The following is a 24468-nucleotide window of genomic DNA, read 5'->3' on the forward strand; positions in this document are numbered from 1 at the left end:
GGATCGCAGAAATCCATACCTTATAAATACGAATGATTTATATTGGTATTAATTATAGTAGAGCGTTGTCCGAGGTTCCAGAGGAAGCCGGCAGAGGGGTCACGACCCTCAGCAATGAGGGAAACGACCGGAGAAGAATTATATAGCAAAAATTGTACCGAAGAAAGAAAAGTTTCTAAAAAAAGTCAACTCATTTATAGATTATAGAGCACGGGTGGCAACCCGCGGCCCGCGGTGATGTATCAAGAATATTTTTTTTAAATGTCGGGTCCTTCAAAATATATTTAAGTTATTAAAACCAATCAAGTTTCTGTAATTCTTGTGAAAAGAAACTCAAATGTCGCACTGAGTGGCATTGATAAATTAGTTTTATTTCAAATAAAATTGGTAATATTGTTTGATTTAAGTGTCCTAATTCATAATTTTAGTTGTTAAAATTGATAACAATGTTAATAGATACATTTTAGTTGGTTCAATGTGTGTTTTCACATCTGGTAAAAATAATATATTACTGTCTGTATGCGGCCCTTAGGAAAAATTTAGGTCACAATGCGGCCCGGGGTGCAATTTGGGTTGGTCAGGCCTGTTATAGAGTGATAGAAGGATATAAAAAAAATCAGCCGGGATACCTCGTGAACCTTCCCGACGTTGTCCGATCCCCAGCGCTCCTTGAACTCCTTCCAGGCTGACAGATGAGTCAGGGGGTTGTGCGGGAGATGAGGCAGATGCGGCAGGTGGGGCAGGTGGGGCAGGTGCGGGAGGTGCGGGAGATGCGGCAAGTGCAGCAGGTTGGAGCGGCGCGGGGAGCGCGGGGGGCGCCGAGGAGTGACGGGGGACGAGGGCGCCGTCACCGAGTTGCGCCTCCCCGGCGCCCGCAGCCGCGACCTGATCTCGCGCCGCAGAGCCCCCAGGTCGCCCCCGTCGTCCGAGTCCTCCGAGGCACCGCCGACCTCCGCCTCCGCCTCATCCGTTGGAACTGGCGAGAATTGGGCCGTGTCCACTCTGCTGGCCGACTGGGAATGCGCTCTCGACAGGATCCGGGAGAATGACGGTCGACGTAGCGCACCAGCGCGGTCGATGGACCCGGAGCGCACGGGCAACCCTTCTCCGGTGGGGTCCGAGTGCGGACCCAAGAGGCTCGTCGACGCGTCGGACATTTTGTATTCAGCGGGAAACCGGTGTAAAAACTACTATCTTCGATATTTTTCTTGGCATTCATAAAAAAAGCTGATACAAAAATAATTCAATATAAAATTCTGAATGAATTGAGAGCACACACGAACGGTAGTTGTAAAAAAAAAACACTTAAGAATTGCGAAAACAAAACTAAAACATCGGCTCGGAGATGTACTCTAAAACATCGAGATCACATTCCGCTCCACGCGGTTCACTTGTTGAGTAGCGTTTCGCATTAGAATTTCCACTCGGCTGTCAAAACAAAGCGGACCGCTGTCTGCCGAGCGCGAACTCGCAATACGGAGAATCAGCACAATGGAAGCGCGCGTGGCTGCGGCGCGACTACACGCCGCGAGGTCACGCCGGCGAATAAAATAAACTTAAATTGTGATAGAAAAAACGCGATCAATTGTTACGCTGTCATAGAATTTGCTATCTCGGCGGGATCGACGGTGTGTCGATCGGCGTGCTTCGCGTGAAGGCACACTCCTCGAGTGCATTCGGAGTGTTTTACATTCGCGAAGGACGGACGAAGGTGGCGCGGTGGACCGGGCCTTGCCCACAAACCTCGGACCGTACCCGTAATTTACACGCCAATTTCGATTTTCCAGGTACGGATGGGTACATTGATTCACAATTAAAAATTAAAAGTCAAAACAAGAAATAATCAAAATATTTTAATAAGAAAAATTCTAACGATTTATGCAAACGAGGTAAACGAGTATGCAGATATTAAAGCGTAGATAATCTGGTAGTCATCGTTGACAACGGTTAGAATCTTTGACCAATTATCACACAGCTGGCAGATAGACGAGTACTTATTGCTCAATAGACTTTTGCGTAGAGGTGACATCATCAGCTTGGTTACTGATACTGATTAAGTACTGTAGTTAGGAAATTACTCTTTGTTAAATAAGACGGTAGTTTATACATAAACATGGAAATATCTGCAATTAAATTACGTTGATAAATTGTAATGGAAAAATATGATCGTTGTTGTTGCATTTTTAAATTGACATGTACCCATATTAATTTAAATAAGCAATTAAGTTAATTAATTAATATTATTTTTAAGTAGATTTTTGTTTGATTACTAAGCAGAGATTAAATTGTAAGCAAAAATTTCAATTCTTTTCAGCTTTAAAAACCACTTTATGTCGGAATTTGTCATTTTTGGTCATATTTTTTTTGTCTTTTATGTGTACATCGTATATTGCATCGTATACAAATATATTGAATAACATGCTGAAGGTTTAGTTTTCATAATTTCAGTATTAAAATATTCCGATGTTCAAAACCAGTTTTATTACAAAACATAAATTTAAACCGACTTAAAAGTTGTAAAACTTGAGTATATCTATTTGTGTATATCAGATTTGTGGGTTATAAATACACGAGTCGATATCAGAGCTACAATACGTTACATTTTTCATAAAGTTAGGGTGGTTTTCAAGAGCACGCAAATCAGGCACTCCAAAGCATACGATTTTTCGTATTATTTAATTATCAATTTCACCATTCAATAATTGGACAAAAAAGACACTAGCATATCTTGCACGCGATGGAAAATATAATTTTATTTTATTGTCAAATTATCCCAAGGAAATATTATTACATGAAATATCATAATCTACGAGAACGACTGAATTATATATGTTTTTTTATTATAAATCAATAAACGAATATAAATTCTTTATTGAGAGGCATTAAATGGACATTACGGTACCAGTCTATAGTAAATTGATATCCCCCGCGTAAAAAGATCGGAGCTGCGTTTTTTAAATAGTAAAATACCTTTTATGATATAATGTTGGATTTTTATGATTATAACCAGAATGTTCCTACTTTTATGATTCGACTGGGCTTCGTATAAAAATAATGTAACCAATCATATTAACTGTGACGGCGGAAGAAATACATTGATTAAGAATTTAGAATTTATGCTGACGATTAATGTAGCTATCGATTAAGATGTATTTTAATGTTTATATAACTAACTGGTACTTTTAAGTTTTTCTTAACTTAATACATTTCTACAGAATAGTAACCATCAACAAAAAAACATTGACCGTAATCGATAGATATAGCATGTCACAATTCATAAGGTTTTCATAACAAAAAGGGCAAAGGGTAACAGCCTTTTGATGGATATGATTAATTAATGCTAGGAGTAAGAACCTACACGATTTTTATTTTTCATAGATATTTATCACTGTTATGTGAAAAGCTGTAAGGAGAAAACGCCAAAAAATATCTACGTCAATATTTATATAAAATTAGATTTATTTGTAGAATACTATATGTCTTAAATTGATATATCAACAACGATTTGAAATATCAATATTTGTTTAAAAAAATAATATTGAATTTAAAACATGACAGGAAAATCGTTCATAATAAGTCTGAATAGTTCAAAAGTTATGTAATATTTTTAAAGTTTAGGTCAGGGACGACGAACCTTTTTTGTATGGGCAGTGCCAGCGCCTCGTAGGTATACTAAAATAAACGTACAATACAATGCAAACTAAAAAGACAACAAATCGATAAACCTCTACAAATTAACAATGTGCGCGACTTTTGAAGTAACCTGCGTAAACGTAATCGTATGTTCAGCAGTATTATAAAGGTCAAAGTAAAATATGACCTCTTTCTAAAAATAGCTTTAGCAACTACATGCCAGCTTTTCAAAGAATGGATTATAAAAACGGCAATCCCTCTCCTCCGAAATATTACGACTTTTGCTATTTCTTATAGCTTACAAAGCGGCCGCAATCTCTTTTTTATAGTGCGGGAAAATTGATGGATGAATAGTGTTGTAAACCACGGGCTTGGAAAAACGTGCGAATTTGCCATTTTGACAAAAAAATCTCACAACTACGTACATAAGTAATCGACCCTTCAAACCGCTGTCATAAAAATGGTCAGACGTTTCGAATACTTTTCGGCATGGTTTCAGCAAAACAGACAGTCAAAATTTACTTGACAATAATAAGATAGTGTGCTTGTACTCTAACAAGACATAGCCATTTTATTTGGACACAAAAAAAGAGAAAGCGGCCACTTTACATGCAAAAAATACCTGGCATTTTAGAATGCAGTCACGTACTCGTACATACCATACTTACTTTTATCGGTTGAATTATTCGTAAGTACAAAATATTGCTTTTACGAGTATAAAATACGCCGTGAACTACATATATTATTTATTATTTGAGCAATAAAACTTAATCTTTTAAGTTTTCCATACAAGCAAATAATGACGTCAGATGGAGACGAAAAGCGGAGGTAGGAATAGCGTTATACTCGTACAACTATTTCGGCCGCGCTAAATTCATCGACATTTGCCTTCTGATAGCTTACTTCTAAAGGTTAACGATAAAATATTACTAGCGTAATTTATGCCTAATATATAAATATTTTAGTACGAAAAATTATTTCTCATTCTCGTTAAGAGACTATGTTGCGATAAAGCGTTTATTAACTTCTCTTTTGCGTTTATACAATTTTTTATCATATTATTTTTTAACATCTCATCAAAGATGAAGAAGAATATGGAAGTCTGGGCATTTACGGGGCTGACGACCGTCATAGGCTGGTTTAAGTGATCACTTTACACACGTGTAACATTCACCAATTCCACCCATTATTGACAACCACACTACTCAAATTCTTGGAAGTTCTATATATATGAACCAATTTAGAAACCTTGTTCTTGAATAACTAGAACTTCACTAGAGACATCTATTTACATCTCAACAATAAAATAAAGTAAATGCCCAGACTTCTATATTCTTCTTCATCTTTGATGAGATGTTAAAAAATAATATGAAAAAAACTCCTGTAATTGGAGATAATCCAGATTTTGTGAACAAGTATTTGGACACACTCAAAATGTTGTATTTTTTTATCATACTTCATTTGAATGATATTGTACAATTTCATGATGATAAAATGACTTATTCGTATTTAGCCAAATGTTGTATATACTCTTAAACTTAAACATATTGTCTCATGTCATACATAACTGAAATACAAACAAAATAGTTAAAATTTCTATCCAGTAAAAATGATAGGAATTTTTCATTCTAAAACCACGTCATAATGATATAATACATATGGCACATGGAAAATTGGGGTTATAAATATTTAATTAAGTTTATAGATTTAAAAAAGCTTTTATCACTCATCAATTTTAGAGTCCCGGGAGCACAGACCAGAAACAAAAATTTATTTAAAATCCCTAAAATGCACACCAAGTCCTACCAAAATTCATTTTTAAATCGAGCCTGCGATATGTGCAATGTAATTCTTAATGAAATAGACATCAATAATGTTTCTTTTAAAGAGAAATATTGTTGATGTCTATTTGACTAGTTGATAAAGAAAATTTCTATTATTCGATAAAAACATTTAATGTATGTTTATTATATAGTTATACTTTTATGTACATGACAGTTTATTTTAATTTTTAGATTACAATTACTATTATGAATTTTTTTTTTACTAAATCGGCACTTTTTTAGTAAAAAGTGTTGCTTTATAATTTAGAATGAAAAACTATCAAGAAATCACAACAAAAACAAAAATATTATGTAAAAAAAACTGATAATTTCGGACTGGAAGGATTTGAATGCTCGCTACTGTATTTACCCGATTAAATTGTTACATACTCAATATATTAAAAAGCATAAAACAAAAGTTGGCGTAAGTAAATAATGGGTAAAAATATGAAATCACATAACGCTCACTCCTTTCAAGAACGTCATAAATCAAAAATCGTCAATTTTCAGTTGTGCATGTTTTCGGAATGCCCAGAAAATGTACTATATCCCAGCAAAAGCGGCATAATTTAAACTTATTATTTATTTACCCGCTACAGGGCAGAAAGTGTTGTTTTTGCATTTTGAAGAAAAGGTATTGTTTAATTATTTTTTTTAAATATACTTAATATTTTTCAAATGGAGAAACAACCTTCAAGTTTTACCTAAAAAGATCTGTTGCACAGTAAAAAGTTCAGTAAGTGGCTTGATATTTATTTTTAATACATTGTATTATATTTTTAAACTTTAAAAACGTTCTCCTGAAAAATCTAGTTTTTTGATTTATGACGTTCTTGAAAGGAGTGAGCGATAACCGTGCCGATCGTGTTTAGTTCACTTATTGTAGAAAGGGCGCTTGGTAAATTATATCACTTCAAGGTGAAGTTACTATCGATTGATCAACGTCATAACTCTCTACATAAGTACCTACCCTTACTTATGTAATGAATACAAAACGTTTTATAGTGGCTGAAAGGTGAAAAGTCACCAATTCGGGTTTATCTTTTGGTCAGTATCGGACCGGTCAACCGTTGGCCGAACTACGCGGCGTCAAACGAGTACGGCTATGCGAGCTAAAGCGCGGACGGTTCTGGTGATGTCTGTGAGAGAACTTGGTCGAACTAAGGCACCGCGCGAGAAAATGAAGATTTAAGTAGTGAATGTTTTCTTTAATAAAAAAATGTGTACTTACACATAGAAGCCGAAGAAAGTGGGCAAAAGGGGTATGTTATAAGGAAAATTCGCACAAAAATAAGACAACGGACTAAAAGTTGTTTGTCATATTTTTTATGATTATTCATTCTATTAGATACTGGATTCGTCAACCTACGGAGTATATATCGATATATATTATAGATGTTTCAACTCGAGACGAAACTGAGGGCACCACTGCCAGCCAAAATTACACATACATCAAAATTACAACTAACATACGAAAGGAATTCGAAAACAGTGCACATATCGTAGTTGTACAGGAGAAAGTGACCAACTACCAAAACGTAAAATGTTCAGGAGGGCCATTTAAGTCACTTTTGCTTAGCAAGAAAATAAACATCAATGCAGTTAGTAATTTTTAACAAGTCAATATGTTATACTTCCAAGTTAAAAAACCTTTAGGATTTTTTTAAGGCAATATTGAGCTAGTAAGATATCAAACAGTCAATGATCACGTTTTTGTAAAAAATGCACTTGGTCACTTTCTCCTGTATGACTACGATATGCATCTTTAAAAAATTAATGCAATATGGATGTCTAGTAATGGGCAGATTGGTTAACGTTATACAAGTGCATAAAGTGATCACTTAAGCCAGTCAACTACCAGATCGTAAGCCCTGGGATACTCAGCCTTCAATCTTCTTTCGTATAAAAACGAAAGATGCTCCTCTCAAGTTGAGACAACTATAATATAGAAGAAAATCTCGGCCCGACTTTATTTATATCTCCACTACGGAGGGTGACGAATATATCAATAATAATCGTCATTATACGTGAATTTATACGACATTACACATAGCAAGAATTCAATCGAGAAAATCGAACACGCATTTATTGTGATTCCACTAGATCAGCCTTTCGTGAACCGCGATGCACGTATTTAATTTTATGAATAAAATAATCGGTAAAATAACATAAGAAATAGGGGGGAAATGTATACGAGTGAGAGTATCAAATGATTTTATCATTCTTTAAACGTTTATGGCTAACATGGGAGAAGTCAATATCCGAAGATAAAACCCTTATCCGCACCCCGATGATGCATAGGGCACTGCGTCATATAAACGCAGTGTTATCTTGATCGTTTACACATAAAGTAAAAGTGATCAGCCCTCCGCTTCAGGTACCAGTCTAAGGTAATAATATTAAATAAATATTACAGTGAGAAAATTACTTATATTTATTTTACCCCCCTTGGGAATCGAACCCGGGACCTCCAGAACGGTAGCCGAGCGTGCTGACCATCATGCCACGGAAGCGGACATAAACAAACGATTTATTAAGATCCGAAGATAAACAAACGATTTATTAAGGCATCACCATTGATAGGTTGGTTTTACAAGCTCAAATATAAAATAACCTGATCTGTCCTGATCCATAAGAAATATACTTATACAGACAAATTTTGTTCCATTACAGTTGAGTTGATATAAATGGCGCAAATCGAGCGGAAGAAATGTGTAAGAAAAGCATCCTTTTCTTTTCGGTACAATTGGAGTCCTAAAGTTTCTTTTTCCTTATTCCTTGAAAAGAGGGATTAATTGGCAGGTGTCCATGGTTTATTTTGGAGTAAATTGAAATATTGTATTTGTGATAATTTTGAAATTATTGTAAATCCAATAAAATAAATATAAAAAGTCGATTTTTAAGGCCAAGTATTTAATATATTTTATATTTTAAAGGCATTGTTAACATTGTGGTATGGTAATATATCATTATCATTCTTCGTTCACTTTGTGTAATACCACTTTAATAAGCACTCATTCGTGACTACCGGTTTCGGAATAATCATTCCATCATCAAGTCATTAAAATGAAATTATTACGGTTTGACATTTACATTACATTTTTTTGTGTCAGTGTCAGACCGTAATAATTTCATTTTAATGACCTGATGATGGAATGATTATTCCGAAACCGGTAGTCACAAATTAATGCTTATTAAAGTGGTATTACACAAAGTGAATGATGAATGATAAGGAGAGTGTTGAACATTTCATAAACTGCGGCGTCGGTGAGTTTTTTTTCAAACACTTATATATTTTTACAAAATGAGGAAACGCAGAGTGGTAAAGTTTAAGAAACACTGAACTAGATAACTAATCTAACAGCAGCTGTTTCGCCTTGTGAGACGGTTTTTAAATTATATCGTAAATTTTTATTTACTAAAAGGAAGATAACACTTGAGATGAGATTTCTGAATACCCTCAAATAATATATTCAAGCAATTTAAAAGAAAGAAGAATCGAGTTGAATTGAGGCAAGAATAAAGTAAACAGGAATTGAGTCGGCATCCGAGATTCTAATGTTAACGATAATTGGCACAAGCGTTGCCAATATTGAGATGGTGATAATTTATAATTTCTGCCAAAACGGTTGGTACTCCAAGGAAACACAGTCATTAAGTGTGTTGAAAATTTATGATTTAATTATACTGACGGCATACGTATTTATTACCATGTCAAAAATATTAATCAGTATTATAATTGAATTGGCAAATTAATGATAAAATACGATTCGCTTGGCTGCCTTTAATTGGGTATATAATATAAATTATTCACGATATTAAACGTAAATAAATATGTATGAATATAAATGCAAATGTGAGTTTGTTTGAAATCTCAAATCTCCTTAAAGTATATCCACTGATTGCTTTGAAATTATGATAGAACGTTGCATTCGAATACCCTCGTGTTTTATATACGTGACAGGTAAAAACATATATTTTTAAATAAAAAAATGACTAAGGGCTGCGTCATCTGTTGAACCTAACAGGAATACACACAATAATAAACATTTCTAATAGCGAACAGCGGTCTTCTTTACAGTTGCTGTAAATTAGAATTTTTAATGTTTTCGATTGCATTCTTGTTCAATAGATTTTACATCGCTTCACAAGTATGTATTGAAAAATTAAACATATTAGAAATGTGTGCTTTCCATTTTAGTTATTTTTCTATTCAACCAGATTGAGCCACAGCAACGCGTGGCCGGGTACAGCTAGTACATAATATAACGATTTATCAGTGATTCCAAATTTATTATTATATGTAGTAGATCAAAAAAGTAAACAGAAAAATCTTAATCGAGGATTAAATATTAAAGTTTTCTTTGACAGTTAAAACCTAACTATTAGTAAGCCAACTGAAGAAGTACGATAATTTTCCCAAGACAGAAAATGTAGGAAACTAATGGTTTTCTGCAGCAAATATGTAAATCATTTTTATATACAATAATATGTAATGCTGGAATAGTTACTCGTTTCATTGTTTAATCTGAAAATGCGACAGTTACGTCGTAATGGAATTAAAAGAGTTCACAGTCTCGTAGCTCAACTCATTCGTATTCATGGCAAATGTGACATTCGCTAATTGGGAAATGAAATTAGACAGACTGGAGAAAGCGTGAGATATTGTCTAATTCCTCGGTCAACTTATGAAAGACGAATGAATCCAATATAGACATAGTAATGACTCATTTCTTTAACATTAACTAAAACAATAAGTGAAGTTAGTTAGGTTTTTAAAATGTTTAGTCATGCATCAACAAGGATGTTTACAATGAAGACATTTGTTATTTTAGGTATGTTGGTGAATCAAATATTAAGTTTTCAGTACCGTATTAGAGCAAAAAAATATTTTCAAACGAGGAAAAACATTGAAGAACTTGTGTAGAACATATTTGAAGAATGAATTGTTTACCCGGTGTCCAAAGTGACTCGCTATTCTGACTACGGCTTATGAAACACCGCTTATTACTTCCCACTTTCTTAAGTGGAGGGTCTGTAAGTTTCACTATCTACTCCTGTATGTGATTTATTCATGTTTATTACTTTAATTTTGTGCGTGCAAATTCTAGACAAAAACACTCTTCATTCTGAGAAATGAAAAGTCATTATTAATAAGATGATGAAACATTTTATGACATCTCAACATAGATAAAGAAGAATATAAATGTCTGGTATTTACAAGGCTTATAACCTGTCATGGGCTGGTCAAGTAACCACTTTATACTTACACGTGTAACATTTACCACTCTACCAATGATTAACTACTACACTACTCAAATTGTTGAAAGGTTGTGAAGATGGTGAAAAACTCGAACCGATTAAATAGGTAATTATGGATATCTCTAATCTCTATCCGCAACCAATAGTGCAAAGGGTACCGCATCGGATGTGGTATTACCTTGGTCGTTATTTATGTAAAGGCAAGGTAAAAGTTTTGCAGTCCAAAGTTGTGGATAACATTAAAAAAACGTATGTTTGCTGCCAAATATGTACACTCATTTCCAGATAAGAATATTATTAAGGTTAGTGCATTACGTGATGTTGAGTCATAGTGATAATATTCCTGATTTAAGGCGTGATGTTTCTTCATAATATGGTTCTGACAGCGACATATTTAATTTAGAAAAAAAACAATATTTACGAATCAGATATGCGTTTCAGGTGCTTTTTAAATTGTAAAATATTGACAAATTGACATTATAAATTTTCGGTGAAAACTATACAAGATAAATTTGAGATATCACATTCAAAATAGTAAAAAAAACACATGTTTACTTTTTCGAGTACTATCATATTTTAATTTGGGAACATAATCAACGACAATTTTTTTTATTTGTAATATGTATACGATTGTTGAGTCTTTTACCACATATTGGAGAATAAAATGTATCATTAATACTCCTCACTTATTTAGACCTCAACGAATATTTTTTTTAATAAGCAGCTATTTGTAAATTACAATAATATCACTAAATATGGACTGCACCCAATAGTACGCAAACAGGGAATTAAATTAAATACGTTAACTTCTTTGAATTACCAAAACCCATATTATAGGTAAAATACTTATTATTAACTTATTGTAACGCCATTAACCACTGGAAAATACTTTTGCTGTGTACGAACTACATACCTAGTTGTGTATAAACGTCGGTTGATATATTGATATTTTCTATTTTAAAATAACCATAACCATAGCGCAATTTTCAAAACAGGCTAAGCGAAGAAATTTCATTAAAACGCAAAAACGACCTATCGTTCCATAGTCAGCTGATATATGTAATTTTGTTTTACGTTCGATGAGAGAACCAAATGATTTTTTAAAATCAAATATTCGCCAAGAATCGAATAATAGGTTTAATAAAAACAAATGGTTTCAGACGTTTTATTACGATTTGGCACTCATAATCTTACATTTTGATAATTAACGTAAACCCTAATAAAACAAAGGTTTAATTACAGGTAATGTGACATAAATCTTGAATAGGCCAATAGAAAAGCCAGAGAAAACACTAAAGAAAATTCATGAAATATTTCACAGGTAGGTACGGATATGACAATTTAAATTGCACGAGGAAAGAATGCCAGGTGTGAGGATCGGCCTAATATCCTGTTTTGTGTGGAATTTTCGTGAAAAGGTAAAATTTTAAAGATAATCTTTAATACGCGCACTAGACGGCCAAAAATAATGATTTCTTCGAAATTTCATATTCAAATACTCACAGTATTGACGAAAGCTACCAAAACGGTCGTGTTTCAGAAGAACTTGATTAATGTGGTATAACCCATATGCACTGAGAATGATCATCCAAATGTGACTGTCATAAATATTATTTTCAATTACGATAAAACGACACGTGACCGCAAAAAGAAGATAAAATCAGAATTAAGGAACTTAACGATTCCAAATAACACTTTATATTAATGTAAATGACATTTCTGATTAATATATTTATACAGTATATGTATTAGTTATGATTCAAATTAAAACCCGATATTTTTTTTTGTAAAATTAAACTAACAAGTAAAAAGTAGGTAAAGACGAGATAACATAATGATATATTTTAAGTGCTAAATTTGCAATTAAAAAATCATTCATTCTGCAACTCCATATAATTTATTTCTTGACTTATATGTAGAAGCACTATCCGCCCCTTAAGGGCCAGTATTCGTTAAGTCGCAATTAAATTTTCTCTAAATCCAGGTAACATTTTATGTAATTGCTTTTTTTTAAAACTCAGTTTTTGCATTGAAAAAATATTTTTTTCTGAGAAATATTTGTATACTATTGAAAACAAAAGAGTTATTGAAAAGTAAGGAGCTAAAAAAATTATAAAAATATTTTTTCTACATAAAATATCCAATATAGATTCTTTAAAAAATCGGGCGTGAAAAGACGTGTTCTCTCTCGGTCGGTTGGAATACATTGCTATAAGCCTATTCATTGTACATTCTGTACAAGAAGTGTAACAAATGAGATATTTTTTTAAACAAATATGAATTATATTATTATTACTATTATTATATCAGTCAACCAACAAACACCTTTGAGTATGTACAATATAACTGACCACGACGCGGCGTGATGGAAGAATGGTACTTAGTGCGATCGGTATCATAATTACACATTTTAGCCTTTATGTTATCAAAATCAGGTATCATGTAATATACAATATCATCATGTCTTCAGCAATGTTGCACGCGGTTTACTAATCTCGAAAGGTATTACTTTTTCTACGGCGGTATTTAATAATCGAATTCGGGCGTATCAATTACTCACCGGGCTTAGGAATAAGGTAAAGAAAGATAATTTCAGTAACATTAGTAAATATAAAAATTTCTAAAAATATATTGCGACACGTGTTTCGATGCATTCTGCATCATTTTCAAACACCTTACGGTATGTGGATTGATACGCAATGCTAATTTAGTAATACAGTAGAAAAATATAAAAATAAGGTCCTCTTTCTAAACTGCGGCAGCCGCAGGCGTCGGACGCTGCGATTTGAGAGATATTGACTAACGTAATTTGTGGTATAAATCCGTTCATTGCATCGCAGAACTGGCCCGATAGTTAAACAAGTCGAGCCAAACGGCAGAACCGTTTAAGGAGCGGTGTAGTCGTAGCGGTCGATGAGTTGCGTCGTAAATTTGCTTCATGGAACATAGGAAAATAGGAAAGTAAAATATTTAATTATTAACCAACTGAATCATACTATTTTCAAATGAGGAATCACTGTGGCTAGAACTATATTTCCAACAAATATTATATCCAAAAAAAATGAAAAGGATATTTTCTATCCTTTCTCGTGTATGTGATTATGATCCAGAATTCGGACCTCACATACAAATGAAAGAGTTTCCGCTCAATAAAAAGCTTGTTTCATCTCACCATAGATGTCTCTAGTGAAATTCTAATGAATTCCATCTAATGAATTTTGAAGTTCCAAGAATTTGAGTTGTGTGATTGTCAATCATGGACAGAATTGGTGAATGTTACACTGTGTAAAGTGATCACTTCAACCAGCCTATAAGGGTCGTAAGCCCCGTAAATGCCCGGACTGCCATATTCTTCTTCATCTATGTTGAGATGTTAAAAAATAATATCAAGAACTATATTTACTATGGTACCAACCGAATTGTTGAAAACAGTAAAACTTTATTTTCCATGGTTGCTCAGTATTGATTTTCACACGAAAGATAGATTGCATAATTGAATGTAGTAGGTATATGATTATTTAATAAATAAAATCACTATAAATTTTGTAGCTCAATAATTTTCCCGACACTTTACTTTAAGTTCAAAGGCTTGTTGATGATTGATTCAATGCATTCAAGCATTAGAAGAGGAATATTATAAACTAGAAATACTGGGAAATCAAATTACTTTGTGATTTTCATAATTTATTTACCCACCCAACATCAAAGCTGTAATAACTAGTCTCTGTATAAATATTCGCTTATTTAATTTAATGATTTGACTTATTTTCCAAGAAAAATTATTTTATATTCCGATTGAATTAAAGGACAAGTCATATTCCTTTCATCTATTTTTTATTTTGAAGATAAAATAACGGTTCTTTGTCAAATTACATACATATTTTTAAAAAATTACATTCATATTTCAATTTTGATTATGTTTATTTTGTTATATATAGATATACACACATCGCTCACTCCTTTCCACAACCTCATAAATAAAAAAAACTAGATTTTTCAGGAGATCGTTTTTAAAGTTTAAGAATATAATGAAATGTATTAAAAATAAATATCAAGCTACTTATTGAACTTTTTACTATGCAACAGATCTTTTTAGGTAAAACCTAAAGGTTTTTTCTCCATTTGAAAAATATTTAGTATATTTAAAAAAAACAATTAAACAATACCTTTTCTTTAAAATGCAAAAACAACACTTTCTGCCCTATAGCGGGTAAATATTAAGTTAAAAATATGCCGCTTTTGCTGGGGTATAGTACATTTTCCGGGCATTCCGAAAACATGCACAAATGAAAATCGACGATTTTTAATATATGACGTTGTTGAAAGGAGTGAGTGACATATTAAATATATCTGTATCTTAACTCGCATCAACCTACTGCCATGTATAGGTATTCTTGATTGAGTATCGGTCTCAATATTTCTAGACTTTCGTTAACCAATTGTTTCCGTTAATATTGGGGATATTATCAGTCCATCTCCCCGTACAGTACTTGATCCCCAATTCAGAACTTTTATTACCTCCCGCCATCTTCTCCCCTGGATATATGGCCCGCCAACATTGTTTTTTTTCTGAGTGACTACACGCGTCACATTAATAACTCTTTTTTTTTTTAATTTCCGCTATCTTGAATCGGTCTCCAAAAGAGATATCTACTATTTTTTTAATTTAGGAAAACTTTATTAATAATTATGTGTATAACAAGTACTATTTTTTGAACTTTATTCAGTTTTGTGCTTCAGCATATTATGCTCAATAAATTTATTATACAATTTCAAGTCCGCATTCTATGACATTTTATTTATATGTGTGCTATCTACTATATAAGACAATACTTTTAAATGTGTATTGTTGGCAAACTATTCGATACTCATAAAAAATATGCGGATATTTTCTATTGAAAGAAGACGTTTGCACTGGAAACCACACTTTTCAAAATGACTTGTGAACAGGGGTCATTATTTACCTTCAGGGCTAAAAGTGTTATAAGGTCGATATCTTTACAAGGCATTGCTTCGTTTAACCGTAGCCAAGTTAAAAATGAGATATCCCATTCTTTCCTTGTGGTTAAATTTAAAGAAATTAACAAATAAACTGAAATAACAAATGGTGTTTTGACTTAACGATACAGAAATATTATGATTAACAGATTTTAATTAGTAAAAATATGAGCTACTAGCGGTCAGTAACAACAGTTAATACAGAGTAGTTATCTGAGATTTAAAAAAAATAATATGAATGCATTTAACATATTGTTTGCGGGAAATACTTAAAAGCGTCTTTTACATACTGTTGGTAGAGAGCGGAAGGCCCTTATAAGAGTTTTATTTTCTTACTTTTGGTACAGCGCGAGATGCCAAAAAACCGTTTTACATATCGGAATTAGGTTTGCGGTTACTTGTGATTAGTATACAACCCTATTAATTAGGGTCGGGATTGACGAAAAACCCGCCCGAAAACAATGTTTTAATATCCAACAACGTACACTGGGAGTCCATACCGCTATAGAGAGCACACATAAAGACAATTTTCATTTGACTGAGATTGTCATCTGTACTAATAAAGTACTGAAGAATACTAGGGCTGTGGTAATGGCAGAATATGCAACTGTCAAAGCATTCATAATTAGTTAAGACTGCTACCACTAGTGACAGGCTTCAATAGAGCCATCAAAATTTGCATGTGAATTAGATAGATGTTAGAAAATAAATAAAACAGGAACAACGAAAAAGACTGCAATTCCGTAGCCCCATAGATGGCCTAGTAAGAGCTGTCATTAAGGAAAATGTGTGAACAGTTATCGTAATGTTATATAATATGCAAAAAAAGAGATTTATTTTATGCTTCTGCTATAATTTACAAAATCATTTCTATTTTCCTTTTGTGTTCAAATATCCATTATTCTGTTTCCTCCTTTTTGCTTGTTTCGTTTTACACAGATTTCATTAAAAATCACAAACTATTTTTCATTTTTACGTTATTAAAAATATTATTTGCCGTCCATGTTTTACATATTCAAATATTAAAAATTTGTCTTCCTTGACCAGTCAACAGCATAATAAACAATTTGAAATATGGTTACTCATACATTTTTAAAATTTTACATTTTCACTGCTACAAGGAGTAATTGTATATTTTTGCTATTAACAATTATTGCATTAAAATGCATGATATTATACCATTTAAGCTATTGTAATTGATACTGCTTTGATAATTATTGTAATAGAGAACTCCTTACGACTAATAACACATGTATAATTATAATGTATGAAACAAATTGTATGTTAGAATATGTGACTTAAGGTTATTTTTCGGGTAATTAATGGACAAAAGAAATATTACATTATTTTGATTATATTAAACAGTTAACACATTCATAAAGCAGTATTGTATATAAAACATATAAACTACTACTTTATGTAAGAATTCACAATTTATTACTTTATTTTCTATGTCAGCTTTAATATTTTAAACGCTATCGAGATAATGATATTTCTTCCTTTATATGCTTGCAACAAAGGCATTTCATAATGAAATTAAATGTAATGTTAATCAAAACTGAAGAAAATACTGAATTAAATTTCGTAGATCGATATAGTGAAAAACCGAAAATGAAATATTTCAAGTCAAGAATCTTAGTTAGGAAAAATAATCCAATATTTTCTACACATTTTCACGATAATATTATCATGAATTAAAACACAATTAGAAATATACCGCGGGGAAGAAAATATAATATTCAAACTTACAGAAGATCAGCCTCCGGTAACCACAAATCACAAATATTTCATTGGAAAGTCATATGATGTATATAAAATTTATTTGTAAACAAATTAGCATGGTTAAAGTTGCACAAATTTCAACGAAACGTCAATTTTCTAGAGATTTACGGTGTTACCAAAAAAGATATGTTGCCATTGCCAACCAAATATATTATTGTATCTTTATGTACCTGTCTAGCTGTAGAAATTTTATAAGAAATCAAATTTTACAGGAAAGTGGTATTTGAGTTTGCTGAAGTTTATATTTCACTCAATCTTTATAATTTATACTGACACTCGCATTCGAAAAACGCTCGTAAGATGTTTTAAAATGTGTCTTAACGATGTTTTTAAGGACAGATTGCGATTTACTGCTAAAATGCCAATTTGTCCCCGAAGCTTTTCATTGTCACAAGGTAACATTTATTTTCTAGCACAAGATGTATAATCCATATTGGTTTATCATTTTTCTTATTTCGTAGAGCACTTTGTATTCCTCGCCATAATAGGCCATAATTCAGTAACTCTTTTTGTGTACCCGGTACTAATTTTTTTTTTGATGAACGATAAGATTGATTTTAAATTCATAAATTTAGAAATTCACATTTATATTAGACACGTTATAAATTTATGTTACTTGAGAATGAAAACTTCTATTTAAAAAAAAACACTTGAAAACGCTCATTACTACAAGATCACTGCCATATTTTAACAAAATTGGCCAATAAATACTCGCAAAAGTCAATTTATCCATTGCAAATGTTTTTTAGGAACTAAAATAATTAATTAAAATTTAGTAAAAATTTTCAAGTTGTCATTTCCAGTTTCATTTTTGCTTCAAAACCATTTCACAGTTCTATTTTTTTATTCGAATCTGATAGATATGGAAACATACAATATTGGCTTCCCCCGAGATTCTCAATTCAGCTTTGTACAAGTGCAGTTTAATCCAAAAAAATGTTTATTGTCTTTGTCTTAAAACTGATCTTTTTCTATGTAAACTATGAGTTTATTTTTTATGGTTGAAACACGTTTGAAATCTGACAAGTGACCGCGGTTTTTTTCGCGATTTCGGCAGTTCAAATTGTTTGCGATGTTCTAACTTTTGGGATCGAATTTGTTTTCAGTTTATTATCGATGTCATTATAAATAATATATTGGTTTTTACCTTTAAAAATGGCAGATGTCATTTCTCTTCCGCAAAAGAAACATTATAGACAGCGAGCGCATTCTAATCCGATTGCTGATCATTGCTTCGATTAGTAAGTACAAGTCTACTAACCTTTCTTTTATTGAACATGTGTTTCAAAATTATTACAGATATTTTTTGTTTTATATTTAACTTTTACACATGAAAATCAACAGTACTTTGTACAAACATAACTACAAAGTAATGATACAAATTTTATTTTGAAGTTATATTTAAAGTAGGTAGTTATTAGTTTGGTCTCCAAGGGGCTTGTGTCATTACATGTTTAGACTCTGAGGGTGCAATTGCGAAATATTGCTAAATAGTTTGTCTCCTATGCAAACTTCTTGTCAAAACGTATGTATGGAGTGTGCCACTGTATGGCTGCGAGACATGGTGCCCATCTGAAAGAGATAAGAATAGGCTGAATGCGTTGGAGAAGTGGATCTATAGAAGAATGCTCGGGATATCCTGGAGAGACCACATCTCCAATGATGAGGTACTACGATTGATCAAAGAAAGGAAGCACCCACTCGCGACTATCTCCAAAAGACGCGCCGAATGAACAGCCACGTGTTAAGACAAGAGGGTTTCCTGCACAAAATAATAGAGGGGACGATCGAGGGAATGAACGTCATGGGAGGCCCACGCCGTGAATACCTAAGCGACTTATACGAAGACATGGGCTGCTCGACGTATGAGGAGCTGAAGAGGACTTCCGAAAATAGGCGAGAATGGCGAAAGAGATGTCATCTGTTGCTACAGACCAATCCGCAGGATTGAGACCAGAGAAAGAGAGTTTGTCTCCAGTAAAGAACTTTTTTGTCAAATTGCAACTTCACCTATCTGCACATTATATTTAGTAGGAACCCTAGAATTTGATCCATGTGGTCTGATTGAATCTATGCAAGCTCAACGTTAATTATGATTAGTCATGTTTTGTTTGAAATTTGTATATATACTTTTTTTACAGTCCATCTAGACCCGAGGAGTTTGACTGGTCATCTCTCTATCCTGAAATTTTACAAGATGATAAACCGAGAAACAAAAGAGTCGAGTTTGCCGATGTGGGATGTGGGTATGGAGGCCTATTGGGTAACTATTCACAACATACTTAGTTTTACTAGAAGTATAAGTAATGTTCATGGTTATGAGATGAAGAAATTGCCTTTGATTGTGTACCTAACCGAATTGTATCTCATGAAAATAGTACACTGCTTTGATTGCATGCTGTTTTTGATATGGTGTTTTCAGCTTTTCGCCTGTGTCAAAGTGGCGTGACTTGGCTGGCCCGGTTGCCTTCACCATAGTTTAATCTTCTTCTTCTTCTTTTTAATGGCTTTTCTCCCATCTTGGGTGCTGTAGCCAGTGTCGAGTTATTTTTTATTTACACTTTTTACATTTGACTTTCAAGTGTTAGTATTCCTGTTAGTGAGGTCAGTTTTATTAGTAATGTTAGTTTGTTAAGTGAGTTATCATACACCTTTACAAATTGATATAATTAATTTTAAGATATTTACAAATTATTTTATATAAAAGTTTGTTAGGGGAGGTTAATAAGGTTAATATGTTAGTGGGAAATGGAATGTTTATGCTGGAGAGGTCTGAAAGGAAGCTCGGGTAGCCGTCATTCAATGGGCACCCAAAAAACATGTGATCTAGTAGTTTAATCTTCAAGTTCTTAATGTCGAACACAAAAATAATCACAATATCTTTATCATCATTAAAATGTATGTATGATAATTATTATTTCAGTTACTCTGTCGCCCATGTTCCCCAACACACTAATGCTAGGAATGGAAATTAGAGTAAAGGTATCAGATTATGTCAACGATCGCATTTTGGCTCTACGATCACAGAATCCCGGACAGTACCAAAACATAGCAGTGCATAGGACAAATGCTATGAAATATCTTCCAAATTATTTCCACAAAGGCCAAGTGAGTACTATGTATGTAACTACATATCGCTCAATCCTTTCAAGAACGTCATAAATCAAAAAACTTGATTTTTCAGGAGAACGTTTTTAATGTTTAAAAATATAATACAATTTATAAAAAATAAATATCAAGCCACTTATTGAACTTTTTACTGTGCAACAGATCTTTTTGGGTAAAACCAGAAGGTTTTTTCCACATTTGAAAGATATTTAGTATACTTAAAAAAATAATTAAACAATACCTTTTCTTCAAAATGCAAAAACAACACTTTCTGCCCTGTAGCGGGTAAATATTAAGTTAAAAATATGCCGCTTTTGCTGGGATATAGTACATTTTCTGAGCATTCCAAAAACATGCACAACGGAAAATTGACGATTTTTGATTTATGACGTTCTTGAAAGGAGTGAGCGATATGTTAAGTGTATAAGAAAATAAAAATAGTATATTAATATTGTGTAAATGTCATAATAGAAGGTGAAAACAAAAGCGCTCAGGATGACAGTTGGCTTTTCTATGGTCAATTGGTGTTTTCTGTCCTATATCGTTCATGCTTGTAGTCCTTATTCTATACCAATTTTTTATTTTGTTTGTATTTTTAGTTGAAGAAGATGTTCTTCTTGTATCCTGATCCCCATTTTAAAAAAGCTAAACATAAGTGGAGAATCATTAATAAGTGGCTGTTAGCTGAATACGCTTATGTATTGGCTGAAGGCGTAAGTATTGTTATTCTAACCATACTTCTTTAACAAAATACACTAATCATTTGGTGTTTTTGGAGATAAGATACAAATAATGTTTTGTGCAGTATTGATTTTTAATTGCATCGAGATGATTAAATTTTCCTTACCAAAATGTTTTTTTTTTATAAATTATTTAATATGAAAATAAAATTTCAAACTTTTAAGTATTCACTTTATTTACGTTTTAATATTTAAAATGACTATTTTAGGCTATTGTATATACTATTACTGATGTTAAAGACTTACACGAATGGATGAAATCACATTTTGAGGAACATGAACTGTTTGAAGAAGTATCGGAAGAGATTGCGGTATGTATTTTACATTTTTATTACTATTCATCGAGAGGGACTCCTGCGCATTAGCTTACATAAGTTGTTACGGGTACGGAAATCCTAACATAATTTCTAAACTGGTACTCCATCATGTGAAAGACATGATTATCACCAGAGATTCGGTTCAGGATACCAATAGACCTTCCGGTGGCAGGTTGGTTCCTATCAAAACTATGTGATTAGTCTGTGATGTTGTTGGCAAAGTACATATATTATTAGGAAAAGAACAGGCCAATTTTAGTGACCTTGTTGGCAAAGTACATATATGTATTATTAGGAAAAGAACAGGCCAATTTTTGTGACCTTGTTGGCACAGTACATATATTATTAGGAAAAGAACAGGCCAATTTCAGACAATGCAGGGGCTCACAATGACTCTGTATTGATTTGAAGAAAACCGCTTTATTTTATTCTTGTATCTGAGAATCTGTCCAGGAGTCTAGGACTGATCACATTGCCTTCATGTAATTAAAATTCAAGTTATCTCTCATGATTCTAATCCACCTTTGGGTGCAGATAAGGGCATAAAGGTATGTATATGTATATGTTTATGTTTATTCATTATTTAGTACATAACATACATTTCCATATAAACTCACAGCTGTCAGCACAAGTCAACTAATTTATTTTGGGATGGTTGTGGTTTTGCTATGGTCGATCTAAGTTTTATTTGTTTATATTTTTCTTTTTTCCGTAATGAGCTGTCATAAAAATCATAGATCATTGTGTCTCTTAATTTTTTGTACTGAATTCATTTGTGTACAAAATTATTTATAGCTTTTGATTAGATTTACGCTAAAATTCTTCTAACCCTTATCCGCACCCAATGGTATATAAGGCACTGCATCGTATAGACTGTTATAGAATGTTACTTACATGAAGGCAAAGTGATCGATCACCCCTGCGCTTCGGGGACCCGTCCAGGGTAATATTAAATAAATATTAGAGTGTAAAACTACTAATATTTATTTTCACCCCCCCTGGGAATTGAACCCAGGACCTCCAACACGGTAGCTAAACACGTTAACCATTACACCACGGAAGCGGACAAAGGCTAAAATTTACACATATTATTTTCATTTCAGACTTCTGATCCAGTAGTTGAAAAACTGTTTGAAAGCACTGAGGAAGGACAGAAAGTTTCAAGAAATAACGGAGATAAGTACCTCGCTGTGTTTCGACGGATTGCGGATCCAATATGTAAAAACATGGCTGAGATCTAGCTCTTTTGTGTTAATATTATTATTTTATTATTTTTGTTTTACAGTTCTGTATTTTAAAAAAAGCCAAAATGTATATTTTGTGACCTTGGGGATACAATATTCTGAGATTAAGATTATACAAAATAATCTTAAGATTTTTGATTATGAGGTTAAAAATAATATCATAAGATGATCATATTTTTGTAAATAATTTTTTAAAACTATGATGTTTTCTTATTGTTATAGCTTAGTTAATTTTCCTATAAATTTGACTTAGGATTCTGTTTCTTTGAAAAAGTAGCAAAGTATTGGGGTAAATCCAATTGCATACAGAATTATGTGAAATACAGTCGAACTCGGTTATTACGAGCATGGATATAGCGAGATCTCGGATATTTATTTATTTATTTATTGTAAGGCCAACAGACAATTTAGTATAACATAAATATACATTCAATTAAGTAATATTTGTAATGTCCAATTACAGGCTTTAACATAATTGTTACAAATAAGTAAGGTACCTTTTTGTTTCTGTGCGCATACATACCAATGTTCATAATTACATGTAGAAATGCATACACCATTCACTGGTATGATAGTGCCTTAAATGAAAAGTAGTGTAACTTATTTTTTCCATAAACATAATTAAATTAAATTTCATGAACGTGATATGCATGCGCATGCGCACATAGGTACACGGTACACATACATATATATATATACAAATAAGCAATAATAATTACATACTATTTTCAAGATTAAAGGATTCTTCAATTTCTTTCTTAAAGGATTGTAGTGTAATATTGAATATATCTGTATTCTCATATTTATTATTAATTAAATAACAGGTTCTGTTAATGAAAGAATTTTGATATGACTTGGTATTACATTTCGGAACGTGAACAATACTTTTGTTTCTTGTCTGGGTCCCAGGAACCCCAAACCCAATCTGTGACAAAAGCTGTGGACAGTCAACAAGATTATTAATGATTTTGTAAATATATATAATATCGGCCATGCTTTGTCGGAATTTAAGTGATTTTAGGTTAAGTTTAGTAATAAAGTCACTTGCTTCACTTTCTGGAACTTTCATCGCAAATTTACAGTATGATATAAATTTTGATTGAATAGATTCAACTCGATCGATGTATTTTTTATATTGAGGGTTCCAAACGGGGGAAGCAAATTCCAAATGGCTCCTTACGTAAGTATAATACAATAATCTAAGAGTATGTATATTGGTGAATTCTTTGCCTAAACGAAACAAGAAGCCCAACATTTGATAAGCTTTTTTGACAATCGAGTCGACGTGAGCTTCAAAAGTTAATTTAGAGTCCAATATAACACCGAGATCGCGGATCTCGGTGACTCTAGAGAGAATATGATTATCTAGCTTATAATTGTGATAAATTTTAAGTTTGTTTCTAGAAAATGTCAACACAAAGCATTTGTTAGTATTTAATTTTAAATGGTTAAGTTTGCAGTATTTGCTAAGTCTCTCGAGGTCACTTTGGAGTTTAATACAGTCTTGTAGTGAATTAATTTCAAAATATATTTTCATGTCATCGGCAAAGAGCAAAAAATC

General features: G+C 32.6%; 2 protein-coding genes across 3 annotated transcripts in view; one reads left to right on the plus strand and one right to left on the minus strand.

The window, feature by feature from the left end:
• Window positions 1-17615, minus strand: part of Arms (Ankyrin repeat-rich membrane spanning) — an 86819-nt gene extending 69204 nt beyond the window's left edge. The window contains exon 1 of one of the 2 annotated variants that reach the window (XM_088259149.1): window positions 17466-17615. Coding sequence is in view for 1 of the 2 variants with exons in the window: in XM_088259146.1 (XP_088115272.1) it covers window positions 630-1157 (528 nt within the window). In the remaining variant the exon portion in view is untranslated. Of the gene's footprint in view, window positions 1-629; window positions 1660-17465 lie in introns of those variants that run through there. The other variant, XM_088259146.1, reaches the window with a different exon arrangement.
• Window positions 17616-18501: 886 nt separating this feature from the next.
• Window positions 18502-23786, plus strand: LOC148310042 (tRNA (guanine-N(7)-)-methyltransferase). Its single transcript, XM_088259092.1, has 6 exons — window positions 18502-18739; window positions 19640-19761; window positions 20422-20606; window positions 21206-21319; window positions 21556-21657; window positions 22767-23786. The coding sequence occupies exons 1-6, from the start codon at window positions 18654-18656 to the stop codon at window positions 22902-22904; spliced, it is 747 nt and encodes a 248-aa protein (XP_088115218.1). The 5' UTR covers window positions 18502-18653; the 3' UTR covers window positions 22905-23786.
• Window positions 23787-24468: the final 682 nt, after the last annotated feature.

This window comes from Brachycentrus maculatus, unplaced genomic scaffold (genome assembly GCF_059751285.1).
Source record: "Brachycentrus maculatus isolate JH-2025_06_01 unplaced genomic scaffold, ASM5975128v1 h1tg000110l, whole genome shotgun sequence".
NCBI lineage: Eukaryota > Metazoa > Arthropoda > Insecta > Trichoptera > Brachycentridae > Brachycentrus > Brachycentrus maculatus.

Coding starts and splice junctions, on each gene's coding strand:
- LOC148310042 (XM_088259092.1), top strand. CDS start 18,654: ATGGCAGATGTCATTTCTCTTCCGCAAAAGAAACATTATAGACAGCGA. Junction 20,607..21,205: donor ATTATTTCCACAAAGGCCAA/GTGAGTACTATG, acceptor TTGTATTTTTAG/TTGAAGAAGATGTTCTTCTT. Junction 21,320..21,555: donor CTTATGTATTGGCTGAAGGC/GTAAGTATTGTT, acceptor TGACTATTTTAG/GCTATTGTATATACTATTAC.